Source organism: Mobula birostris, chromosome 24, assembly GCF_030028105.1.
Source record: "Mobula birostris isolate sMobBir1 chromosome 24, sMobBir1.hap1, whole genome shotgun sequence".
NCBI lineage: Eukaryota > Metazoa > Chordata > Chondrichthyes > Myliobatiformes > Myliobatidae > Mobula > Mobula birostris.
In genome coordinates, this window is record NC_092393.1 from 51,398,340 (window position 1) to 51,423,594 (window position 25,255).

Sequence of the window (25,255 nt, forward strand, 5' to 3'; positions counted from 1 at the left end):
AACTTGTCTCTGATGTCCTTCCCCCCCCCCCACTTTAATCATGTTAAAATTATGACAACAGCTGTACAATTCTGTTCCTCAATGTGATGCTGGGGATAAAAACAAGAGGCTGTTCACAACACACCTCTCCTGGTGCCACTTACATATTCCTTAAATATTAATTCTTGTTTAAATCAACCCCCCCCCCCCCGGAGTCAAACGCAACTGGATGAATCTCTCCCCATCCCCCTCACCCCCATGACAACGGGGTAGGACAATTATCCTCTTGACGTACGTGGTCAATCACCAGGTACTAACTTTCTGCTAGAGACCCGAGTGAAAGGTTGCCTGGTCGGAAGATCATTGCGGTGCTCGGAAAATGGAGGCCAAACGTACACTCCTGAGTAGGTCAGGGAGGCAAGACCATAAACTGACAGAAGAGTCACTTTGGCAGGCTGACGATCAACATTTGGGTTCCAGAATAAAGAGTTTAGATAAAGTCTGATAAATGTTTAACAATCTGAACAGCAATTACACATGGAGATGAAAATACATTACACATTTTATAGGATTGACAGTGGCATAAGAGCAGCAATTTCTAAAATTAATGAATGCTCTATTGCTTTCCTTAATGTGATAATGAATCAAAAAAACGATAATACCGTGGAGGATTCAATGGTAAAGGGTCAATCACCAACAGAGAATTATTTAGAGTCCAATAACACTTTCATGCCAACAGTCCTCTACATGGAAGACAGCTCTTTAGGGCAAAACCAGATGCTTGGATCCATTGGACATCCAGAGACTTAAAGAAAAGATTGAGTGGACATCCAAAGACATAATTTTAAGGTGATTGGAGGAAAATATAGGGAGAGGATGTCACATGCAAGTTGTTTTTTTTTTAAAAAGCAGAATTGTGGGTGCATGCCCCCACCCCCAGCCAGGGGTGGTTGTACATACATTAAGGACATTTAAGAGATTCTCAGATAGGCACATGGAAAAATAGAGGGCTGAGCAAGAGGGAAGGGCTGATCCTAGAGTAGGTTAAAAGGTCAGCACAACATAGTGGGCTGAAGGGCCTGTACTGTGCTCTATTCTATATTTTACATTCCATGCTCTTATCTATCTCTACTCAAGCAGGTGGTAAGACTGAAACCTAGACATGGCTAATAATCTGAACACAAGGCCGGAGGTGTCGGGTTTCACAACCACACTTCAGTAATTCATGAGTAAACCCCATTGTGTTCTGATCACAAACCCAGGAGGGCCAAAGACAGACATCTGGTCCATCCAAGGCTGGTGTTAGGATATTCTGAAACACATCTGCGTAAAAATGTAGCTCGTGCATCTACGAGCCAGCGGCCAACTCCAGAGGAACCCAAGTCACAGGTTACCCTCTCCGGCCTGTTGCGAACACATGCATTGAGGGAGCCAAAAAAAAAAACACAGAGCAACCCTTTGTAATCTCTTAACAGGGGTACAAAGCTTAGCAATTTACTGTACAGGTGGGGAGAAAAATAGCTTCAAGGAACACCATAATTACAGCCTTTAATGAGATTTTAGATTCTGCAGGCCCAGCAGTTGTAGGCAGACCTTATATGTGGCTTGGTTCACTAGATCAACATTCGTCCCCGTAATGGAAAGATGCTTTGTCTTTTTTTTTGCCGAGAGAATTAAATGTTGCCTTTTCCAGTAAACACTCTGGAAAAAGGAACATGGATTAATTTTGATTTCAACTCATTGTGCAACAGCATATTTAGATATTGTGAATGGTTGTGCTTTTAGTCCCACCTGTAAAAGGTATCAAATCGTGTACTTGCTCAAAGGTGCAGCATACCAACACGACTTCAACACAGATCAACCTCCCACTCATATGACACTTTACAACATGTGCGATGTTCCAAAAAAATGCCCCTTGGCCAGTATCTTTAGGATGACTCAGTATACATCATTTTATCTTGTAAGCGATATGAGAAAACTCTTAACCTACTACAGTACATTCTGACCAAGTAGCTTATCATAATCTTTTTAAGATACCAAACAAATTGTGTGTATCCAGACTTTGTGCTTCCCATTGCCGATTTAGGTTTAACTGGTTTAGTCGCTTGCAATGCCTTTCCAGTGCTCTTTGGTTGAATATCTTCACACTGTTACCCAGCTGGAGGGCATAATGAATTGCTGCCTTCAGCAAAGAGACAAGGTGTAGTGCCTGGCAAGTAAAAGTCACCCTCTTGGTCAATGCCCTTCACTTCACTTGAACATTTTTTGTAGGACACATTTATTATCCCTGCTCACAGAAACCCCCAAGAGGTGGAATTCCTTCTCAAACCACACAGTCTCCTGCTGGCCAGTGTCATGATGTAGCGAGTTGCACAGTTATGAAACCGAAATGAAAGAAACCAGGAAATGCAAGAAAGATGTACATCTATATAGCACCTTCTTAAAAGCCCCAACAGAATCCAAAGTGTTCTACAGCCAACAATTACCCTTTGGAGTGTAGTAAGGTAGAAAACACTGTGCACAGCAAGCTTCCACCATTGTTGATCAGGTGACCAGCTTTTCCAGGTGCTCTGATTGAGGAATTGGGCGGAGCACCCAGAAGTCGCTCTCATGTTCTTCTCTGAGACAGTGCCTTGAGATACTTCACAGCGCTTGAGAGGTTAAACGAGTCAGAAAGTCTCAGCAACTCACAGATGGTGAAGCTTTCCACAGAGTGTCAGACTAGAGTCTGGAGTGAGACTTGAGCACACATTGTTTCAGAATCAAGTAGTCTGCTAAATGAGCTCCACTTCCAGTGGAGATGCTGGTGTTCTATTGACAGGTAGGTTGGATTTGGAAGCTCCCCGAACTGAATCCATACAGTGTCTTGAAGAGGGAACACACAGCAAAAGTTCCATCCACTTGTCAATCTATGGGAATTAACTTACTAAGTTTTTAAGGGAAGTCAAAGCCATGCTGCTCATGGGTTCCCATCAGCCAATCAACTTGATCTTCAGGTTAGATTCTGTACAATGGTTGCCAGTACAGCATTAAAAGAAAGGTAATCAGGAAAGGCCTGAAGCTTCAGTGTTTGGTTCTTGTCACAAGGGGTCAACTGAGAGACTCCTTTCACCACAGATTTTCCAGATCGCAAGTTGACCTGCGTACACCAAGAGAAAAGATGTTTTATGAACTCATCTGGACAGGTTTCTTAAACCCGCCCCATCTGAACCTTCAGAATGGCAGAAACATCATCTCCAATGACAGTCTGGGGTGCAGGGGACAAAAAGAAATCAGACTCTCTTACACAAGCAGATTCTCCAAAATAGATCGAAGTTAAGGACCCTATATTAATTCTTTGAAAATTATGACACAGATACATGGTGTTGTAAAGAGAGCGTTTGGCATGTTGGCCTTCTTACATCAGAGTATTGAGTACAGGAGTTGGGAATTGTTGTATCAGATATTGGTGAGGCCCGTTTTGGAGTATCGTATGCAACTCTGGTCAGCTACCTACAGGGAATGTTTTTAATAAGATCTAAGGAGTACAGAGAAAAATTACAAGGATTTTGCTGGGACTTGAGGACCTGAGTTCATAGGGAAAGGTTGAATAGGCTAGGATTCTCATCCCTGGAACTGAGGAGAGATTTGACAGAGGTTTATAGAATTAGGAAGAGTATAGATAGGGTAAATGCAAGCAGGCTGGGTGAGACTAGAAGTAGAGGTCATATAGAGTGAAAGGTGAAATATTTAAGGGGGACCCGAGGGGCAACTTCTTCACTCAAGAGGGTGACGAGTGTGTGGAATGAGCGGCCAGAAGTGCTCGATGCTGGTTTGATTACAACATTTAAGAGAGGTTTGGTGAAGTACATGGATGAGGGAGGTATTGAGGGCTTGCTCCAGGTAGGGAGTCGAGGGGACAAGGCAGAATAACAGATCAGCACAGACTAGTTGGGCTGAAGGGCCTGCTTCTACACGGTAGTGTTCTTAGTCTAGATAACAACTACAATTAAAATGGTATCTTAATTTTGACCTTTAAGTTCTTAACTGTCACTATGCATCCACTGGATGTATAGTGACAGATAACAAAGAACTTAAAGGTTCTCCCATCCACTTCAGGAGGAGCGAGTGAGATTTCACTCCACAGATACAGTCTAACCTGCCAAGTGCTCCTTGTTTCACTTCAGATTTCCAGCATCTGCAGCCGTCCAGTCCCAACTAATTCTCTCACTCTGACAATTAGACACCAAAAGGCTAACCTGCCAATGGTCTTCAACCTGCACAAGAACATCCAATGATATTTCCACCTGCCCAGCTCATATCTACTTCTCACGTTTAGCTGGAAAAATGGTTTGGTGAGCACATTTTCAAAAGGCATTCTGGGATCAAGGAGATATTTTACCAGGCACACGTCTCCGCAGTAGAGGCCACTAGGCCCTGGGAATAAGTTGCAAGCCTCTGCACAAATGTTGGGAAGTACCATTCTATTGAACAAGTCTTTGCTTTATGGTTAAATGTTTGACTGGATAAATCAGAGGTGGACTTTGAATGCACATTTTGGATCAGATTGGCTCAGTTGAAAGACAAACCAAGACAAATTTAGGCACATTGGGAAAGATACTACTACAACATCACAAAACGTTAACAAATCTCTTTATTAAGCCTAAAATAAATATCGTTTCGAAACACCTGTCAAGCTCACAAGAGCATGTTGTTCTCAGCAGCAGCCTAAGTTCAATGTCCAGCACACTACTAGGAAACACATGCAGAATTTAAGGACCAATTCAGGAATTTAAAAGGTACTCTCAAGGACAAAGACTAGTATTGAGATTGAACTGTGCAACCTGCCCAGACCCCTCTTCTCACGATGCCTGGCTCCTGCTTCTGGTCTGCTGAACAAGTTGGTTGGTGTGGGAGCACCAGTGATTATATAGGTGCGGCCATGCTGGGCAAACAGGCAGCACACGTGTGCATGCGAAGGTTGACGCAAATCTCTCAAACGCAACATGGAGCAGGCTGGGAAGCCCACCAGAATGTGTGGGAAACCTTCAGAACTACCGCAGATCCCCCAATACAAGGGCTTACAAGTTATGGATAACCTGATATACCGAATCTGACTTCTCACAAATTCTTCAAAACATTTTAAAAATATTTTAAAATAGCAATAATAACAATAATGAGATTTATGGCAGTCATTAATTGATGGAAAGACTATAGATATAAATCATTCAATTATGGGTGGTGTTAGGGTGAATATTTCATGTACATAGAGAGATACGATATGAAAATCTATGAAATTTGAATATTTCTGACTTGTGGAGAAATTCTCAGGATCAAACAAAGCCTGTCTGTGTAATTGTTACAGGTAATTAACTGATAAGAGGTTGAGACATCTCATGGTACGATATGGAACCTTTGCATTTTTGCTTTGGCATATAGACTCCCTCTTCCACTCCCCAGCCGCAGGACATGGTCTGGTCACGGGAAGCCAATTCTTATATTTGAGCAGGTCTCAAAAAGGCAACTGGTGGGCCCTGGGGAACAGCACCCATTTTTCATTCAGGTTTCATTCCCAGTGTCACCCAGGCTAACAAATAGTGAGATTAGTTGACATTTAGCTTAGATTTTATTAAGCTTGTAAAGTTGAAGAGTTGCTAGGGAGGAGAGTCACGGTTCCATGGTTTTATTATCTTTGGAACAGTGTCCAAAAAACAGCTCAACCTATAAAAGGGAAAGGCAGCCAAGGACGCTCGATATCTCAAAACGCAGGGGAGACCCAGCAGCAAGTTCTAGTCGAAGGAAAAACTGTGCTGACACCTCTGATCACAGCAACTTAACTGTTCTCTGCAGTCAATCAGTTGGGCTCAACAAGCACCTTCAGTTATCCGTTGCAAGGGGTACCTCGGTACAGCGGACACAAGAGACGGCAGATACTGCAATCTGGAGCAATACAGAAAACGAAGGGACTCAGCTGGTCGAGCCGGGTCTGCAGAGGGAAGTAGGTGGTTGACCCGAGACAATGACTGTCTGGTTCCCTCCACAGACATGGCCTGATCTGCTGAGCTGCTCCAGCATTTTGCTTGCTGATCCTTGGTTATAGACAGACAGACAGACAGACACACACACACACACACACAGAAAGTTGTATACTTTTTGCCGATCTCTCTGTGGCCAGGCGCGCAGACTTTAAAACGTCTGTCCACTGCTGCCCTCTTGCTGGGCTGTCTGATGATTCTCATCTGTAAACGCATCCTCGGCGCGGAGAGTGGAAGCATTACTGGAAAATGCCGACTGACTGATGGTGACCCTCGGGATGTAATGATCATAGGGATTTTCCAATGGCTTGACAAGTGAGAGAGAGAGAGAAGAAAATGAGTGAGAAAGCAACAAAACTAACAGAAACCAAGGCTACAGTGTTAGCGACTGTAATGTACAATATAATGTCCAATTGATTCAACTGTAAAACATCTACGCAAACAATTGCACATGGAAATTCAGAACGTTTTCATATTAGCAATCATGGATATGGATCTGAAATGGCTTTATCTGTCAAAATTCTCGTACAAGCAGAGCTTGGTAGGGGGAAAAAAAAAAAATCACTGCACACACTACCTACCCTGCAAACTACCTTTTCCAAAAACTCCCTCTGGAAAGTGTTGTAGGGCTACTAAAACAAAACCTTCACCGTTGCCAAGTTTGCAGATGACACGAAGATTGGTGGAGCAGCCAGTAGTCTTGAGGAAACAGTTAGGCTGCAGAAGGACTTAGGCAGATTAGGAGAATGGGCAAGAGAGTGGCAAATGAAATACAATGTTTGGAAAATGCATGGTCATGCACTTTGGTAGTAGAAATAAATGAGCCAACGATTTTCTAAACGGGGAGAAAATCCAAAAATCTGAGATACAAAGGGTCTTGGGAGTCCTTGCGCAGAACACCCTAAAGGCTAACTTGCAGGTCGAGTTGGTGGTGTGGAAGGCAAATGCAATGTCAGCATTCATTTCAAGAGGTCTGGAATATAACAGCAGGGATGTGATAAGGAGGCTTTATAAGGCTTGGGCTCCTCATTTAAGAACAGATGTGTTGGTGTTGGAGAGGGTTCAGAGGAGGTTCACAAGGATGATTCCAGAAATGAAAGGATTATCATATAAGGAACATTTGATGGCTCTGGGTCTGTACTCACTGGAATCTAGAAGGATTGAGGGGAGATCTCATTGAAACCTTTCAAATGTTGGAAGGCCTCGACAGAGTAGATGTGGAAAGGGCATTTCCCATGGCGGGAGAGTCTAGGACAAGAGAGCATAGCCTCAAGATAGAGGTGCATCCATTTAAAACAGAGACATGGAGAAATTTCTTTAGCCAGGGGGTGGTGAATTTATGGAATTTGTTACCACAGGCAGCTGTGGAGGCCAGGTCGTTGGGTGTATTTAAGGCAGAGATTGATAGGTTGTTGATTGGACATGGCACCAAAGGTTACGGGGTGAAGACCAGAGAGTGGGGCTGAAGAGGGGAAATAGGATAAGGAATGATTGAAGGCAGAGCAGACTTGACGGGCCAAATTCTGCTCCTGTATCGTATAATGGCAAGGCTGAGTGACAGAGATCTGCCCCTGCTGGGAGATTCCAGCTGCCTGAGGGAGCAGTTTACCTGCCTGGATCGGCAAGCAATGGCCAGTGCACCTTCTGGCTGAAAGCAAAGGCAAGGGCCAATCGGGCAGCAGGGTGGGTGAAGTCGCCCAGGGACGCAGCCACATAGAAGCTGGCCACTCAGCCCCCACCCCCCACCCCCAGATACGAGCAGCAGGGCTAAAGCCAGCAGCAGAGAGCCGTACAGAACCGGCTCCGGCTTACAGAATGAAAAATGCCTTTATGTTGAAATTGGCCACCAGACACAAAAATCTCAGAGCCCGTTTTCACTCTCCTTTCACAGTCTCTCTTTGTTTTCTGCCAGCAGATTTTGGCAGGGGCCATTAAGAGGGTGAAGGGCAAACAAGCAGAGAAAGAAACAGCATTTACAGTTGGGTGGGGGTGAAAAGGAAGCCTTCAGAGTCTGTCATCATTACACTGTGATCTGATTTTCCACTGTTGGAGAAAACAAACAGACCTTCTGGCCGAGCCCACGTGTTGACAGCGTCTTTCCTCATTATGCCCGTTTGCTGCTTTGTCAAGTTTATTGCGGCATATGTCTATGGCTTGACCCTGCTGCGCAGGACAAAAGGCTGCACTGTTTCAGAACACATCGCACAGTTTTACAGCCACCCTTGAAGGGCAGTGTTGTTTGCAGAGACCAAAATGCCAAAGTAAATAATTAAATTGGGCTTTCCTCATTGTATAAATAGATCACACTTGCTGGGGCAGACTATGTTGGTCAGGTAGACAATGTAACTATGCACTCCCCTGACTCTATAACCCAGAGCACCTACACAAGAGGAGAATTAGCCATTCAGCCCGTCGCGTCTCCTTCATCATTCCATCATGGCTGATTTACTATCCTTCTCCTCCCTTCTCCCCTTAACCTTTGACATCTTTACTAAGCAAGAACCTATCAATCTGTTTTAAAGATACCCAAGACTTGGCCTCCACAGCCACCCGTAGCAATGAATTCCACAGATTCACCACCCTTCAGCTGAAGAAATTCCTGCTTATCTCTGTTCTAAAGGGACGTCCTTCTATTCTGAATCTGTGCCTTCTGGTCCTAGACTCCCCCACTATTAGATACATCCTCCCCACATCCACTATCTAAGCCTTTCAATATTCAATAGGTTTCTATGAGATCTCCCTCATTCTTCTAAACTCCAGCGAGTACAGGCCCAAAGCCATCAAACTCTTCTCATACATTAACCCTTTCATTACCAGAATAATTCTCGTGAACCTCCTCTGGACCCTCTCCAATGCCAGATCATCCTTAAGGGGGCCCCAAAACTCTTCACAATACTCCAAGTGAAGTCTTACCAGTGCCTCATAAACCCTCAGCATTGCAACCTTATATAATGATTATACAGTATATCCTACACCAGTTATAAATGCGCTCCCACATTAACCGCGATCCAACGAAAGGCACTCTTCAGAAAGGATTCCCACATCAAGTCTGCAGTATTAGTGTGGCTTACAAATGGGTTCCCATGTTAACCTCCCACTGAAAACTTAAAGAACTATTTGCAAATATTTTTCCATTGATTGCATTTGTTTTAAACTAACGCTGATTTACCAGGCAACTGCACTGCGTTCTCAGAAGACTAATGTACAACAGCAATACCATTATGCCCAAATCACTAGGCTCAAATTTCATGAACCCAGAGGCACCTGCTCAGGGATCTTAATGATAGCAATGTATTTATTTTAGACTTAGAAATTCAGCACAGTAACAATCCCTTCCAGCCCAAAGAGCTCGTTCGGTCCATTAAACCCACGTGATCAATTAACCCACAAACCCATACAAAGTCTTTGGAATGTGGGAGGAAACCGGAGCACCCAGAGGAAACCCTCTCCTGACAGTCAACCAGCCACCTGCCTCTTGCAACTTAGCGGTGACGACCTCCCCGTAGCTCCCATCTAACGCCTCCTCCTTCTCCCATACAAGTCAAAGGTCACTGATCCGCAGTTCTAGTTCCCTTAATGTGAGTGCCAGTGCAAACAAAATAAAGGTTAGCTTTATTTGTCACAACTACAGTACATCGAAACGTCCTGTGAGATGTGTCAAATCAGGGAGGACTGTGCTGGGAGGGCAGCCCACATGTGTCGCTACACTTCCTGCGCCAACGTCACACGTGCACAACTCCCTAACGCTCCATCTTTGTTCTTTGCAGAGGAGATTGACCAAGATGCTGCCTGGATTAGAGTATGTGGCTTGTGATAGGTTGAGCGAGCTATGAGTGAAGGAGGATGAGAGATAATTTGACAGAGCTGTACAAGATGAGGAGGCATAGATAAGAGTGAACAGCCAGAGGCTTCTTCCCAGGCCAGAAATAGGTGATAGGTAATACCAGGGGGTATAATTTTAAGGTGACTGGAGGAAAATATGTGGGGGGGAGGTGTCAAAGGCAAGTTTGTTTTTTTTTGCTTTTAAACAGAGCGGTGGGTGCATGGAACACCCTGCTGGGGGTGGTGATACAGTCAGATACATTAGGGGCATTAAAAAAAAATGGGGACATGGATGATAGAAAAATGTAGGAGGGAAGGGTCAAATTGATATTAGGGCAGGTTAACAGATCGGCACAACATTGTGGGCCGATTGGCTTGTACTGTGATGTAGCGTTCCTTGTTTGGAATGTCGGAGGAAATTGGAGCATCTGGAGGTGGAAGAGTTTTACGATTTCTAACTTAAAAAAAGAGAAGCTAAGGAAAGTGATTCCTGCAATTCCCTTCCTCAGTAATGCACCAACATCGATTTAGAACTGATAAAACAACATTGCATCTTTGCATACAGTGCATCAGACTTAATAACCCACGGTCACACTTCACCAAAGGTATCTGACAAGTGCTGACAGACAGACAGCAGTCACACACTGGAGGAGGAGAGACCTGCCCTGTGGGCTATTGCCCATGATAAAGAGCAGAGAAATTCCTGCAAGTCTAAAGAAACACATTCTTGTGAAGCACATGTGAGATTTCACAAAATCTTGCACATTCTGACTGAATGTTGAAATATAAATCATAGTCTTTCTCAAATTAGAATCAAATCTGGATCAAAAATAATGAAAAGAAACAAAAATAAAATTGTACAAATTGTCTACGAGTTTAGCAGATTGCCGATGGAACCACATTCTTCACGTGCAGAGGCATTACAGCAATGGCACCTGGCCAATGCAAGTGCAGTATATAATGGGCTCTTTATGACTATGACTATTCAGCTACAGTCTCCTCCTTGGAAAAGGTACTGAGTGTTGTGTGATTTACCAGTATACAATGACATTTAAAATGTTGAAATACATATAAATTTTTAATCTATATAGTGTATAGACAGGGCAAGTGCAAGCAGAATTTCTCCACTGTGGTTGGGTGTGACTAGAACCAGAGGTCATGGGTTAAGGGTGAAAGGTGAAATATTTAAGGGAAACATGAGGATGAACTTCACTCAAGAGTATGGAATGAGCTGCCGGGGCAATTGGTGGATGTGGGTTCGATTTCAACTTTTAAGAGAAACGTCGACAAGTACATGGATGGGAGGGTATAGGTGCAGATCAATGGGACCAGGCAGAGTATTGGCACACACTAGATGGGCCGTAGGGGCTGTTTCTGTGCTGTGGTGTTCTATGATTCTAAATTTTAAACCTAAATACACATTTAAACCATTTTTCCTTTGATAATTCTTATTGCATTTTATGGCTCAAAAGCCCCCAAAATTCAGAGAGACAGGAGAACAATCTCTGCTGATCCCTTGGTGAAAAACAAAGTGTGCTTTTCACACATTCATCCAACTCAAGGCACTGCATTCAATGACTACAAAAGTCTGCTCCGGAATAAATGGTCCAGACCTGCAGGAAATAATATTCTCGTGGGCCCCACCTGCTCTCTTCTTACCGCTGCCATCGGGAAGGAAGTACGAGAACCCCGAGTCACACACCACCAGGTAGCGTCGCGGTTACCGTGACGACATTATAGCTCAGGGCGTTCTGGAGTTCAGAGTTCAATTCTGGTGCCGCCTGTAAGGAATTTGTATGTTCTCCCCATGAACTGTGTGTGTTTCCTCCGGGTGCTCCAGTTTCCTCCCACAGTCCAAAGCCATACCCGTTGGTAGGTTAATTGGTCATTATAAATTGTCTTGTGATTAGGCTACAATTGAATAGGCAGATCACTGAGCAGCACGGTGGGCCAGAAGGGACTGCTCCTTGCTGTATCTCCATAAATAAATGAAATAGTTATTACCTTTCAACCATCAGGCTCCTGAACCAGCTTGGAGAACTTCACCTACCTCAACACTGAACTGATTCCACAACCTATGGACTCACTTTCAGTGATTAATGTTCTCAATATTACCAATTGCTTATTATATTTTTGTATTTGCACAGTGTCCGTCTGTGTGAAGTTTATTTGAATTTTCAAAAGGCTTTTGACAAGGTTCCACACAGGAGATTAGTGTGCAAACTTAAAGTACATGGTATTGGGGGTATGGTATTGATGTGGAGAGAATTGGTTGGCAGACAGGAAGCAAAGAGTGGGAATAAACAGGACCTTTTCAGAATGGCAGGCAGTGACTAGTGGGGTACCGCAAGGCTCAGTGCTGGGACCCAACTTGTTTACAATATATATTAATGACTTAGACAAGGGAATAAAATGCAGTATCTCCAAGTTTGCGGATGACACGAAGCTGAGCGGCAGTGTTAGCTGTGAGGAGGATGCTAAGAGGATGCAGGGTGACTTGGATAGGTTAGGTGAGTGGGCAAATTCATGGCAGATGCAATTTAATGTAGATAAATGTGAAGTTATCCACTTTGGTGGCAAGAACAGGAAAACAGATTATTATCTGAATGGTGGCCGATTAGGAAAAGGGGAGGTGCAACGAGACCTGGGTGTCATTATACACCAGTCATTGAAAGTGGGCATGCAGGTACAGCAGGCAGTGAAAAAAGCGAATGGTATGCTGGCATTCATAGCAAGAGGACTCGAGTACAGGAGCAGGGAGGTACTACTGCAGTTGTACAAGGCCTTGGTGAGACCACACCTGGAGTATTGAGTGCAGTTTTGGTCCCCTAATCTGAGGAAAGACATTCTTGCCATAGAGGGGGTACAAAGGAGGTTCACCAGATTGATTCCTGGGATGGCAGGACTTTCGTATGACGAAAGACTGGATCGACTAGGCTTACACTCGTTGGAATTTAGAAGATTGAGGGGGGGATCTGATTGAAACGTATAAAATTCTAAAGGGATTGGACAGGCTAGATGCAGGAAGATTGTTCCCGATGTTGGGGAAGTCCTGAATGAGGGGTCACAGTTTAAGGACAAAGGGGAAGCCTTTTAGGACCGAGATGAGGAAAAACTTCTTCTCACAGAGAGTGGTGAATCTGTGGAATTCTCTGCCACAGGAAACAGTTGAGGCCAGTACATTGGTTATATTTAAGAGGGAGTTAGATATGGCCCTTGTGGCTACGGGGATCAGGGGGTATGGAGGGAAGGCTGGTGCAGGGTTCTGAGTTGGATGATCAGCCATGACCATACTGAGTGGTGGTGCAGGCTCGAAGGGCCGAATGGCCTACTCCTGCACCCATTTTCTATGTTTCTATTCATTGATTACACCATTTCATTTTGTATTCACTGTGAACACCCTCAAGAAAATGAATCTCAGGGAAGTATATGGTGACATACACGTTCTTGGAACTTCAATAATTAACAATTGCATTTTCAGAGCTTAAATGCTAGTTAAAGGTGGACTAAATCAGCTGTAAATTCAGAGATGACTTTCTCATATAAAAATATTAACCAATCATGACCTCTTTAATGACTGCAAACATTTTTGATTTTGAACTCCAGATACAGTTAAGGGCTAGCTGTCTAAAACAGAAATCCTGCCGGTTCTGTAGTTATTCATTATCATTTGCCATGTTGTATGACGTGGGTGATCGAGGTCTTGCCCATGGTTGGTCTCAGCAAATTTTTCTACAGTGGTGATTTGTTATTGCCGCCTTCTATCAGTGTCTTTACAAGAGGGGTGACCCCAGCCATTATCAATGCTCTTCAGAGATTGTCTGCCTGGCGTCAGTGGTCACATAACCAGGACTTGTGACGTGCACCAGCTACTCAAACGACCATCCTCCACCTGCTCCCATGGCTTCATCTGACCCCGATTCAGGGACTAAGCAGGTGCTACACCTTGCCCAAGGGCAACCTGCGGGCCAGCGGAGGGAAGGAGCGCCTTACACCTCCCTTGGCAGAGACATTTTTCCACCCCGCCACCCTTTGGTTATTATTACAAAATAGTTATTAACTTTGTAGCTATCCGTAAACAAATTAAGACAACTTACACTGGGCTTGTTCATTAGCGCCATCTCAGTCGGTTGATAAACGCTGTTGCGCAGCTGCCCATTGTAACCAGAGTAGCCACTATAAGGAGACTTGGACTTGTTTGCTGGGAAAGTAAAGGGAAATTGATGTTATCTTGAGAAAATAACAAATAGCTTGACTTCCAAACTCACAGGGCTCTCAGCAAAACTATCCCTGAAGTAATTTCACCACAACCATTCCACAAGGTTTAATTCCAGATGTGCGCCAAGTTCGGCTGGGTCAGAGGTGATCTGGAATTGGCTTCTGTGTGTTCAAGAGGGAGAAAACTGGCTTGGGTTCCGTTTCAGATGGCTAATCAGCAATTAATTCAATTTTTTTTTAAAAAACATCTGTAGAGGAGGGAGTTCTTCACAAAAAACAGTAGATGTTGGAAAACCTTAGCAGGTTGGGCATCATCGGTAGATGCAAACAGTTCAGATGTTAAACCCTTTATTAGGTTTGCTGAAGTTGGTGGTACATGGCTCGGCCAGGCAGCCAGAGCTCAGAAATAACCAGAGAGTTGCAAATTCAAGCCTTCTGTGTGGAAGCTGGGAAGTGCTGAATGACAGAAATTGCCGTATATATCATGGCTTTCTGTCACTGGGAGATAAAAATGGGATAACCCCATTTTTGTTGGGATTCTCTTTCCACAGGTTCCATGGTTTTTACTTTGTTGCATGGCTGTCTGTGGGAAAACGAATCTTAGGGTCGTATACTACATACATCTGTTGAACCTTTGAATTCCAGATGGGAATTATTGAGCTGAATTACGATGCAAAGTGGAAGATTAGTCCTTTAACGATTTTACACCAGTGAAATGTTCTGTTGTTTGTAGTCAGACTTTTTCTCCCAATTGATTTTTAGCAGTCTTTAAGTAACATTGAAAGGCAGAGAGATTTAAAGCCCTAAAGTATCTCACAGCCAGCAAAGCTCCAGCAGTACAGGTTTGCTAGATTGTGGCAGGTTGCCATGACATTAGGGATGAGCAGGGAGAAGGAAGGGAGAAAGGAGTCTCTGTATGAAGATACACTTGGGCCTCCCTCCGACAATTATCATCTTGTGCTGGAGAGACTTTTGAATTCCTGAGACCCCGAGAGTGACGATGTCTGAAGTTTAGCCATTTGGTGGTTAGCTCCTGACTGGGTCACCCACGGCACTAAAGGTCAAGGGGAAGGTCCCAGAAAAAGAACGATCCAACGGCAGAACTGGCGGAAGAGGATGACTCATCAGAATGGCAGTGAGGAGTCCCCAGCCATGTGACTGCACCCTGACCCAGATCTGTCAAGGACTGTGTGGTGGCTGCCCATTCATCGTTAAACAATGCCACGCACAGACGTTCTCCATTGAGGAAACCCACCCTAACACCCAGGATTAAGTTCCATGCCAGAATGTGGGTCTCAGATCAGCCTCTACAACCACCTGGCGATCCACCACTGGAGAACCCCTTAGAACACGGCACTACCCTCGGACCAGTGAATGTTCAGGTTCACCCAGCGGGGGCTTGTCAGTACAGAGGCACCCACATTCAGCCTAGGTAAATGTGGGTGTGGGTGGTGATTCCACGTCTGAGCATTGGCACAACCTGGCACAATGGCTTTCACAAGACCCTGCCACTCTGGGAAAGGTTCCAGACGAAGAACCATCCAATCAAGACTTTAACAGTGGCGATGGTGCGAAAGAATTAGCTGCAGAACACGGTCACCACACACATCAGCTTACAAAGCACAAAACTGAGAACAACTAACAGCCAGCCCTCTTGTACACATTTAATGCCAATCATCAAGGACATTGTTTCTTCCCTCCCACCTTCCCTCCCCCCCCCCCGATTACATTTCTTTCTCATTCCTGAGCAATATGGGGCGTGGAAGTGGGTATAACCGGGCAACTTCATGGGGAGCTATGAAGCCAACGTGTTGGTGGGGCAGGAGTCACATAGGCCAGATCATATTTCCTTCTTTTCAATTGTCACATGTGCACTGAAACATATAATTAAACGTGTCGTTCTTTGCATCAACGACCAATACAGATCGAGGGTGTACTGGGGGGCAGCCTGCAAGCGTCACCAAGCTTCTGGCACCAACACTAACCCTAATCTGTAGTTCTTTTAGGAATGTGGTAGGAAATAGGAGCACCCAGAGGAAACCATGGGGATAACACACAAACTCCACGTAGGCAACGACGGGAAATGAACCCTGGTTGCTGGGACTATAATCACGTTCCACTTCACCGCTACGCCACTGTGCTGTCCAAACCTGAACGGAAACCAACTATTTTTGTTTTTGGTTTATACAACGCAAAAGCTCTCTGGCTACACCATCTCCATACCAGCGAAATTTTAAATTCCAAATTAAAAATGCAGGGATTGCACCTAATATAGATAAATTAGTTAAGAGTAGGATGTCATTCAAGCCCCTCTTGCCTGCTCTAGCATTTGACAAGATCATAACCAACTTGTTTGTAAACTCTACAGTAACCTTGCAACCCTTTACTTATCAAATATGTAAATACTCTGAAAGATAGTTCCAAAGGCTCTTAGAGAAAACAGCTTCCATAATCTGTCTCACACGGACAGCCCTCTGCCTTTTTTTTTAAAAAAAAGGGACATATACCCGACTTCCCACCCAGTGCTAGATACTGCCACACAAAAAAAAACGCTCCACCTCCACACTGCCAAATCTTTTACAACTTTGTGTTTCAGTCTGGTCCTCTCTCACACTTATATCTTCAACAGACATAAGCCTACCCTGCTCACCTTTCTCAGCAAGTCCAACTTAAAAGATTAGCACTATTTGTCACACGTACATCGAAACACGCAGCAGAATGCGTCATCTGCACTGACCGTGCAAGGATGCGCCAAGGGGAGCCCGCAAGTGTGGCCACGCTTGCAGCGCCAACACAGCATGCCTACAACTTACCAACTAATGTCTCTGGAATGTGTGTGGGGTGGGGGAGAGAAACCAGAGCACCCGGAGGAAACCCAGGGAGAATAGACAGACTCCTTACAGACTTCTGCAACAATTGAACTCTTATAATTGGTCCTGCACACTACTGTAGCTCCCATTGCCAGTACAAGCATGGCAAACCTCCAATCTGTTTCCAATGCATTAAAAATCCTTAAAAAGGAGACTAACAAAGTACACAACACCCCAGATAATATCTCACTAATGTCCTCTGTAATGGAATCAAATTAATTCTCTTGCCTAGTCCAGTTTTAGACCCACGAACGGAATAATTAAGTCCCATGGCGGGACCTCCACACCAGGGAGTAACTGGGTATTTTTGGTATCAGTAACTCAAGCCTGAGAGGCGTCTGCTCCTTGAACACGGTCCCCAGCCCCCACCGAGAGCCCAAGAAGCAGTGAGAGATTGAGAACAGATGTCAAGTCCTCTGCAGTTGGCCACTCTTCAAGGCTTCAAGTCTTCTGCTCCTGTTTCCGCTAGTTTTGCCCAGTCTCACTGTTAGAGTGGACAAATCTTCAGCACTGAGTGACTGCTCAACCACACAAACATGGAGTCCTAATCCTGGCCACTTTGATTAGTTTCCCCCTTGTTCACATTAGGTAAACCTGCTTCCCCATTCCGTTCAGTCCGAGGAAGGGGAGGACATGGCGACTGTGAGGAAGCAGTCAGAGTGAAACTCTGACTTACCCCTCCCCACCCTCACACCTCCACTTTCACCTATCATCTGCCAGCTTGTACTCCTTCCCCTCCCACCACTTTCTTAGTCTGGCTTTGTCCCCCTTCCCTTCCAGTCCCGATGAAGGGTCTCGGCTTGGAACACTGGCTCTTTACTCCGCTCCATCGATGCTGCCTGACTGAGTTCCTCCAGCATTTTTGTGCACGTTACTCTGGATTTCCAGCATCTGCAGAAACTCTTGTGCGCGATGAAACTCCGTTCGCTTTCTCAACAATACCTCGATATAGGAGGGATTGAACCATCAGGCCCAGGTGCTGAACCAGATGTCCCACTTTATTTAACAGCCAAAACCAGTCCCACTCAAGCATTTCTGACAGCCTGGCGACTCCAAGACATGGCCATCAAGTCCTTGCTGATCTGACGCAAACAACGCATTTCACTGTACATTTTGATGTACATATGACAAATAAAGCCACTCTTTAAATATGCTCAGGGTAACTAGAGACAAATGAACAAAACATCATAATTATTTTTAATATCAGGGGAAAAAATGGCCATGATTTGTTCTCAGTCATTTACCTTAGTGGGTCAGATTTGCATCTCTCAACATGTCTAGGGGGCCACACCCACACACTCTTCCATATACCCATCTTAACACAATCTCATATCAGCTGCAGCCATACATTGCTCCGGCCACAAGCTGAGAACCATTTCTGCCAATGGAGGAAGTTCAAAGGTAACAGTGCAACTAAAACAACTTTTTTAAAAAAATAGAAACTTCTGCAACACAGCTTGCTATTTTTCAACGCCAGTCAGACACCTCACCGCTAGACTCATCACCTCCAACCAGTACTGCCCCTTTTAAATGATCAAAGAATTTATTTAAAAGTCAGAGAAAGAAGATGGATAAGGCACTGGCCTCCTAAGCCAGGGATTGTGGGTTCAAATCCCATCTGGGATGGTGTTAAATTTTCATTTTTATCTGACTAATTTTTGTGGGCAGCATGGTAGAATAGCTGTTTCCTTAACACTGTTGAGCAGGGACCCAGGCTCAATTCTCAGCACCAACTGTAAGGAGTTTATACATTCTCCCCGTGATTCAGTGGGTTTCCGCTGGGTGCTCTGGTTTCCTCCCAAGGTCCAAGACGTGCGAGTCAAGAGATTAATTCGTCACATGGGTGTAATTGGGTGTCACTGGATTGTGGGGCTGTTACCGTGCTGGGTCTCTAGATTACAATGATGACTGAATTCATTGAAAGGAATGAGGAACAATGACTGCCCATCGATCAGCAACACATACAAACTGCTGGAGGAACGCAGGAGGTCAGGAGGCATCTATGGAAATGAATACAGGGCTGAGACCCTTCGGGACTGGAAAGAAAGGGTGAAGACGCCAGAGTAATGGGGTGGGGGTGGGGGGGGGGAGGAGGACAAACTAGAAGGGGAATGGGTGAGACCAGGAAAGATAAAGGGCTGGAGAAGAAAAGACCACGGGAGAAAGGGAAGGAGGGACACCACAGGGAAGTTGAAAGGCAGGTGAGAAGAGGCAGGAGGTCAGAGCGCGGAATAGAAGTTGAAGGAAGGAGAAAAGAACAAAAAGAAAAATTACTGGAAGGAGAAATTAATGTTCACGCCATCAAGTTGGCAGCTACCTAAAGGGAATATGACGTATTGCTCCTCCACCCCGAGCAAAGACGGAGGCCATGGACTGACACGTCAAAACAGAATTGGGGACAGGAATTAAAATGGTTGGCCACCAGGATGCTACACCTGAATGAAACTTTAGCAATTCAAAAAAAAGTGATTTGATATATTTTTACAGCAGAGGGAATTCAAACCCACTTAATTAATCAAAGAAAAAAGAAGTTTCTCTTCACTTGTGGCAAATGTGGAGAACAGTAATATACATGCTGGTGTACTGCAATGATGAATCCAAAATCAGGTGGGAGAAGCAACACCTCATATTGTATTAGGGCAGCCTCCAACCCGATGGCACGAATTTCTCTAATTTCCAGTAACTTTTCCCCTTCCCCTGCTCTAACCTCATCTGCCTATGACCTCCCCCTGGTGCCACTCCTCCTTCCCTTTCTTCTATGGCCCACTCTCATCTTCTATTAGATACCTCCTTCAACCCTTAACCTCTTCCACCCATCACCTTCATGCTTATTACTTCATCTCCCTCCCCCTTTTACCTGGGGTCATTTATCTGCTGACAGATCATACTCCTCCCCCTCCCACATTCGTATTCTCTCTTCCACTCCCTTTCCTTTCCAGTCCTGGTGAAACATTGACTGCTTATTCTGCTCCACAAACGCTGCCTGACTAATCAAGTTCCTCCAGCAGTTTGTCTGTTTCCAGATGTCCAGCATCTGCAGAATCTCTTGTCTTTATGATATACATTGTGGTCACATTATTACGTACACCTAATCATTAATGCAAATATCTAATCAGCCAATTATGTGGCAGCAACCGAAGTATGCAGTCATGGTCGAGAGGTTCAGTCGGTTGTTAGACCAAACACCAGATTGGGGAAGAAATATAATCAAAGTTACTTTGAAATTATTACTGGTGCCAGATGGGGTGGTTTGAGTATCTCATAAACTCAGATTTTCACACATAACAGTCTCTAGCATCACAGAGAACAGAGTGAGAAAACATCTAGTGAGCAGCAGTTCTGAGTGAAAACGCCTTGTTATTGAGAGGTCAGGAGAATGACCAGGCTGTCCGGAAGGTGACGGTAACTCTAATAACCATCTGTTACAACAGTGGCGTGCAGAAGGGCATCTCTGAATGCATAAAATGTTGAACCTTGAAGTGGATGGGCTACAGCAGCAGAAGACCACGGCTGTGGCCACTTTACTGGGTGCACTCCTGTACCTAATAAGATTGGCACCAAGTGTACATGTACCACCTCCAAAATTTCTAATTCTAAACTTCATTTGTCACCTGTACATTGAAACATCTACTACCACTGAATCAATATATTTCAGGATTACCTGCCATTGCAAACATGCTACCACATGTACCAGGACAAGTTTCTACCAAGTCATGTTACCAAAATACCGAAAAAAAGAAATGACCTAACCTGCGTTGGGTTCATCCATTGAGAAGGCCTTGTTTTCTATGTACATGTGCTGGGCTTGCTGCTCTTTCAAGATGGTCTCATAGCCCACTCCTCTTGTAGGATAGACCTCCTCGACATAATTCTGCTCCATGCTAGCCTTGGTCAGGTGGCAGATCTCGGGGATGATGTAAAGAAAGACAAACACCCAGGCATTGGCAACCAATGCAATGGAGATGGTCGGGTTATTCCAGCTCTGGCTTCCCACTTTGTCATTCCCGTAAATATACATCACAATCCATGCAATCCAAATGGCGATGGAGAAACTAATCGTGACTAGGATAAAAATGCCGTGTTTCTTCCAATGTTTGAAATGACCACATTGAGAGGCCACAGCCATGCCAAAGGTGACCACGATTAGGAACATGATATAAATTAAAGCCATGACAAAGTCCATTTCAGCAATATTGCAAGGATCTCCAAGTGGCACGGAGTGGGTGCTGTTGTTTCGTACAATGGTAATTATTAACCACTCAGTGTTAATTATCACTTCCACAAGGGCAAGAGAAAGAGCCAACAGAAAGACATACCACGCTTTGGGACCATCATTTTTCCTGACGAGGAAATTAAGTCGGAAAGCATGTGCCAACAAGCATGAAAAACAGATGCCAAAAAGTACCCCAAACAGGAACCTTCTAGAGGCACAGGTTGCAAAGTCCTCGCTGACGATGAAATCAAAATCCAGGCAGAAAAGCCCAAAGGTGCCAAAGATGAAAAAAAGCTGGACGCCAACCACACTCTTCTTCTTGCCGTCTTGAATGAAGGGTATGCTGGCTACCAAAACGAGCTCGAGCACGAAGCAACTCAGAATGCCGGCACTGGCTATTGCCTGCAGCACGATCCCCCAGACGGCCGACAAGTCACAGAGGTTGAAGTAAAGGGGGTCGAGGGTGACGGAGCAACCCGCTGGCGCTGCGGCAGCAGTCACTGCAGGAAGAGCAACCACCAGAAGACACAGTGGCGAGATCAGCATCGTCTCCAGCTTGGGCTGTTGTTTGACTAGAGCTCAGAACTTGTCTCGTACCTGGAAAAGTGAAGAACACAGACTGTCAGCTATCAAATTACACTGTAGTCAGCTATTGGGTACACACTTATTGATTTAATTCTACAGCAACAAGAGGAGAAAATGGATATCTGCCCTCAGAGCCACAATAAGCACTTGGTCAACTTTAAAATTAAGCATATAATTTCTAATTCAGGATAACAATTTTTCACCACTAAGAATACTTCTTTAAAACAATAATTTGCCATGTAAGGTTTTTTAAATAAAAGCACGTTGCTAAGAACTTCTCCATTCAAGCAGTTTCAAGACCATGTGAACCCAATTAAGTTATTAAATGAATAAGACTGCCTGCCTTTCATTTTTAAAAAAACTTTATATATTCCCCAGGAATATTACTCTCCACCATCACCCCTTGCCAACTTCCCCCAAGAATGCTCAGTCATTTCTAAAGCAAAATCAAATGCCCCACTGTTGTATGGGTACCGACCCAATCAAGAGGCCAGAGTAGATCAAATATTAATCTGAGGAAAGAAATGGACAGTTGACAGACTGGAAAAGGTGGGGGAGGGGGGAAGAAGCCAAAATAAGGTAGGGGGAAATAGGAAGGTGTACATGCTAGAAGATGACAGTGAAGACAGGTGAGGGGGATAGGTGAGGATGAAGTGAGAAGCTGAGAGGTGACAGGTAGAGAAGTGAAGGGCTGAGGAAGGAATCTGCTAGCAGAGGAGAGTGGGCCATGGCAGAAAGGGAAAGAGGAGAGGCACTAGAGGGAAGTAAGATGAGCAGACCCTTTACATCAGGAGTTCCCAACCTGGGGTCCATGGCATTTTAAAAAGGGTTGGGCACTTTTATATCGACTGCTCATTCCTTTTCAGAGAAGCTGCCTAGCCTGTTGAGTTCCTCCAGCATTTTGTTTATTCTGGATTTTCAGCATCTGCAGAATCTTCTGTTAATCTGAGGTTCTAGGGACATTCAAACTGCAAGAGTGGTACAATTATGACAATGCAAAACTATTAGATTTCTATAACTTACCAACATTACTTCATAAATAGAAAGTACACTGCGAAAGGAAAGCTCAACCTCAAAACCCTGTTGCCATTCTCTAGTTAGATTCTGTGAGGATACACTGTCCTTTCACAAATTACAGTAAATTCCGGTTAACTAGGCTGTTGGTTAATCGGGGCAGCCCCTTATTTGGGACAAATCTTAAAGAAGAGTAACTAGTTGAGAAAATAGCCAGGATTCCCTTCTTTTTATTTGGGATGTCACGTCACTTAATTGGGACAGAAGGCCATTGCTGAACAATTTTTAATTAGCGTCAGACACATGCACTTGAGTGGCCATTAGACACCAAAACTGTGGTTGCAGAGGAGAGAGAGAGAGAGAGATGAAGCGTCTCAGCCCGAAATGTCGACTATGCTCTTTTCCATAGATGCTGCCTGGCCTGCTGGGTTACTCCAATGTTGTCTGTGTGTGTGTTGCTTATGCTTAGAGAATAGCTTTGAAATGACTTTAGTTTCGTGTGTTTGTGTTCAGTGATTTTTTTTTTGTCACTGATAGTTGACGAGAAATAAGCAGAAAGGCAATTCAGAACTGTTTTGCTCACCGCGGTTTCAAGCATTCAGGTTTGGAGATGCCAGACCTGGGAGTGAAAACGAGATGATTTCACTGCTTCAAGAAGTTAGGAACTAGAAAGAATTTGAAGGTATCGACAATCATCTTGAATGTTAGAATGAAAATGAAGATTTTGGAGGATGCAATTGCTGAATATTGTATGAAGGCAGTCCATTATCTACGATAGGTGTCTGCAATTTTGTTTTGGATGTTTTTATTTACAGTCAGTCAAAAGAACACGAAAGGGCAATCCCTCCATCAATAACTATAAGGAACTAATATGCAGTTTTATAGTTCTCTGTGGTAGTATTGATAGCTTTCTGACCTGATCTGTACACTCAGACCCCACTTAATGCTGAAGATACATTCCTCAGAGGTGGAGCCTTATGTAAACCAGCTCTGTGTGGGGCTATGATAACATTACATAAATGGATATGTGCACCTAATTTTTAATTAAAAAAAATCAAACCAGAGATATATGATGTATTATTTTAGGTATACACAACAATTCGTGGAGTAACGCACACGCAAATAGGCCTAACCTGTATATCAGTGGAACAGCAACACATTGCAGCAGCGGCAGAGGGAAGTGGGTGGTGGTTGTGATTATCAATGCAGCTAATTTCAAACAGGCCCTAACATCAGCCTGACGCTCACCTGCTTCCTAATGCCGCATCACTTGCAGTTTCACATCCGTGCTGATGCTTTTCCTCGACATCTCAGATGTACTACTCTCACTGGAAGTTGCAGGCCGTTTTCCAGACATTACGGGTGGTGGAAAAAAAATGGAATAAATTGGCGAGGGAGCAAGAACGCTTGGCAAGGGAGGCAGAGCGTGAACTAATATATGATTGGCTGGGAGTGGCTCAGTGCGCATGTGAAGTGTTCCCATTGGCTGACTGAATGCTTACTGTAATGGCGGCTACTCGAGAAGTTGTAAGTGTTGTTTAGAATGAATTTTTGTCAAGTTTCAATAAAGAATTGAATAACCACGTTGCAACAAATCAGTACTATATAGGGTAGCATTATGCAGGGTCTGAACGCATTTCATTTAAATACATTCTTTAGTTATTCAGTGAAATGGTAGTTTGGGTTTTTTTAAAAAATATACCTTTTTAACTATTTCCATGAAACCTCAGCAAATTGGGATAAACACTTATTTTGACCAAAATGTACTAGCCCTGATGTGTCCCAGTTAACTGGAATCCACTGTATTTTCTATTTAAGTAAAACAATCAGAAATAATTTAAAAAGTCATTGTAATTACACAGCAGGACAGGCTGCATCTGTGGATAAAGAATCAATTATTGTTTTAGGTTGAAGACTTTTCATCAGAACTGATGAAATTTTGATGACCCGTCTTCAACTTCAAATGTTACTGTTTACCTCTCCACAGATGCTGCCCGACCTTCCAATATTTTTCTGTTATGAATTCTGAACATCTGCAGTTCCTTGATTTTTATTATAAGTATTTTGGAAAAACAAGAATTGAGAAAGGAATGTGTTTTATGTTTACAGACTGGACTAATGAGATTTGTCAGATCTTATGGTCAACTTGTGTTGTTTGTAATTACAGTTATCCAACAAATGAAATAATTCCTCTCCCAGGTGGCCAGCTCATAATTCAGCTGCAACCTCAGAGGCACAAACTTTTGCCCTGTCAGACTGATTCAAAATACAAAATGCTGAGTCAATGTTTGTTGAGGAAAACAGGACTTTTAAAAAATTATTTAGAGATACAGGACAATGACAGGACCTTCTGGCCCGATGAGCCTATGCTGCTCAATTAATCTACTAAATTGTATCTCGTTGGAACGTGGGAGGAAATCAGAACACCTAGAGGAAACCTACATGGTCACAGGGAGAATGTACAAACTCCTTACAAACAGCGGCAGGAGTTGAACCTGGGTCACTGATACTGTAGTATCGTTAAGCTATACTACCATGTC

The 25,255-nt window shown here is 44.0% G+C and overlaps 1 protein-coding gene across 3 annotated transcripts in view; it reads right to left on the reverse strand.

Annotated features, from left to right (window-relative positions):
- Positions 1-213: 213 nt before the first annotated feature.
- gprc5c (G protein-coupled receptor, class C, group 5, member C) overlaps positions 214-25,255 on the reverse strand; it is a 32,516-nt gene continuing 7,474 nt past the window's right edge. For 2 of the 3 annotated variants that reach the window (XM_072242334.1, XM_072242332.1), the window contains exons 2-5: positions 20,654-21,713; positions 13,913-14,016; positions 6,109-6,300; positions 214-3,118 (exon numbers count right to left, since the gene is read on the reverse strand). In XM_072242334.1, coding sequence (XP_072098435.1) covers positions 6,145-6,300; positions 13,913-14,016; positions 20,654-21,662 — 1,269 coding nt within the window. In that variant the 5' untranslated portion in view covers positions 21,663-21,713 and the 3' untranslated portion in view covers positions 214-3,118; positions 6,109-6,144. Of the gene's footprint in view, positions 3,119-4,594; positions 6,301-13,912; positions 14,017-20,653; positions 21,714-25,255 lie in introns of those variants that run through there. The other variant, XM_072242333.1, reaches the window with a different exon arrangement.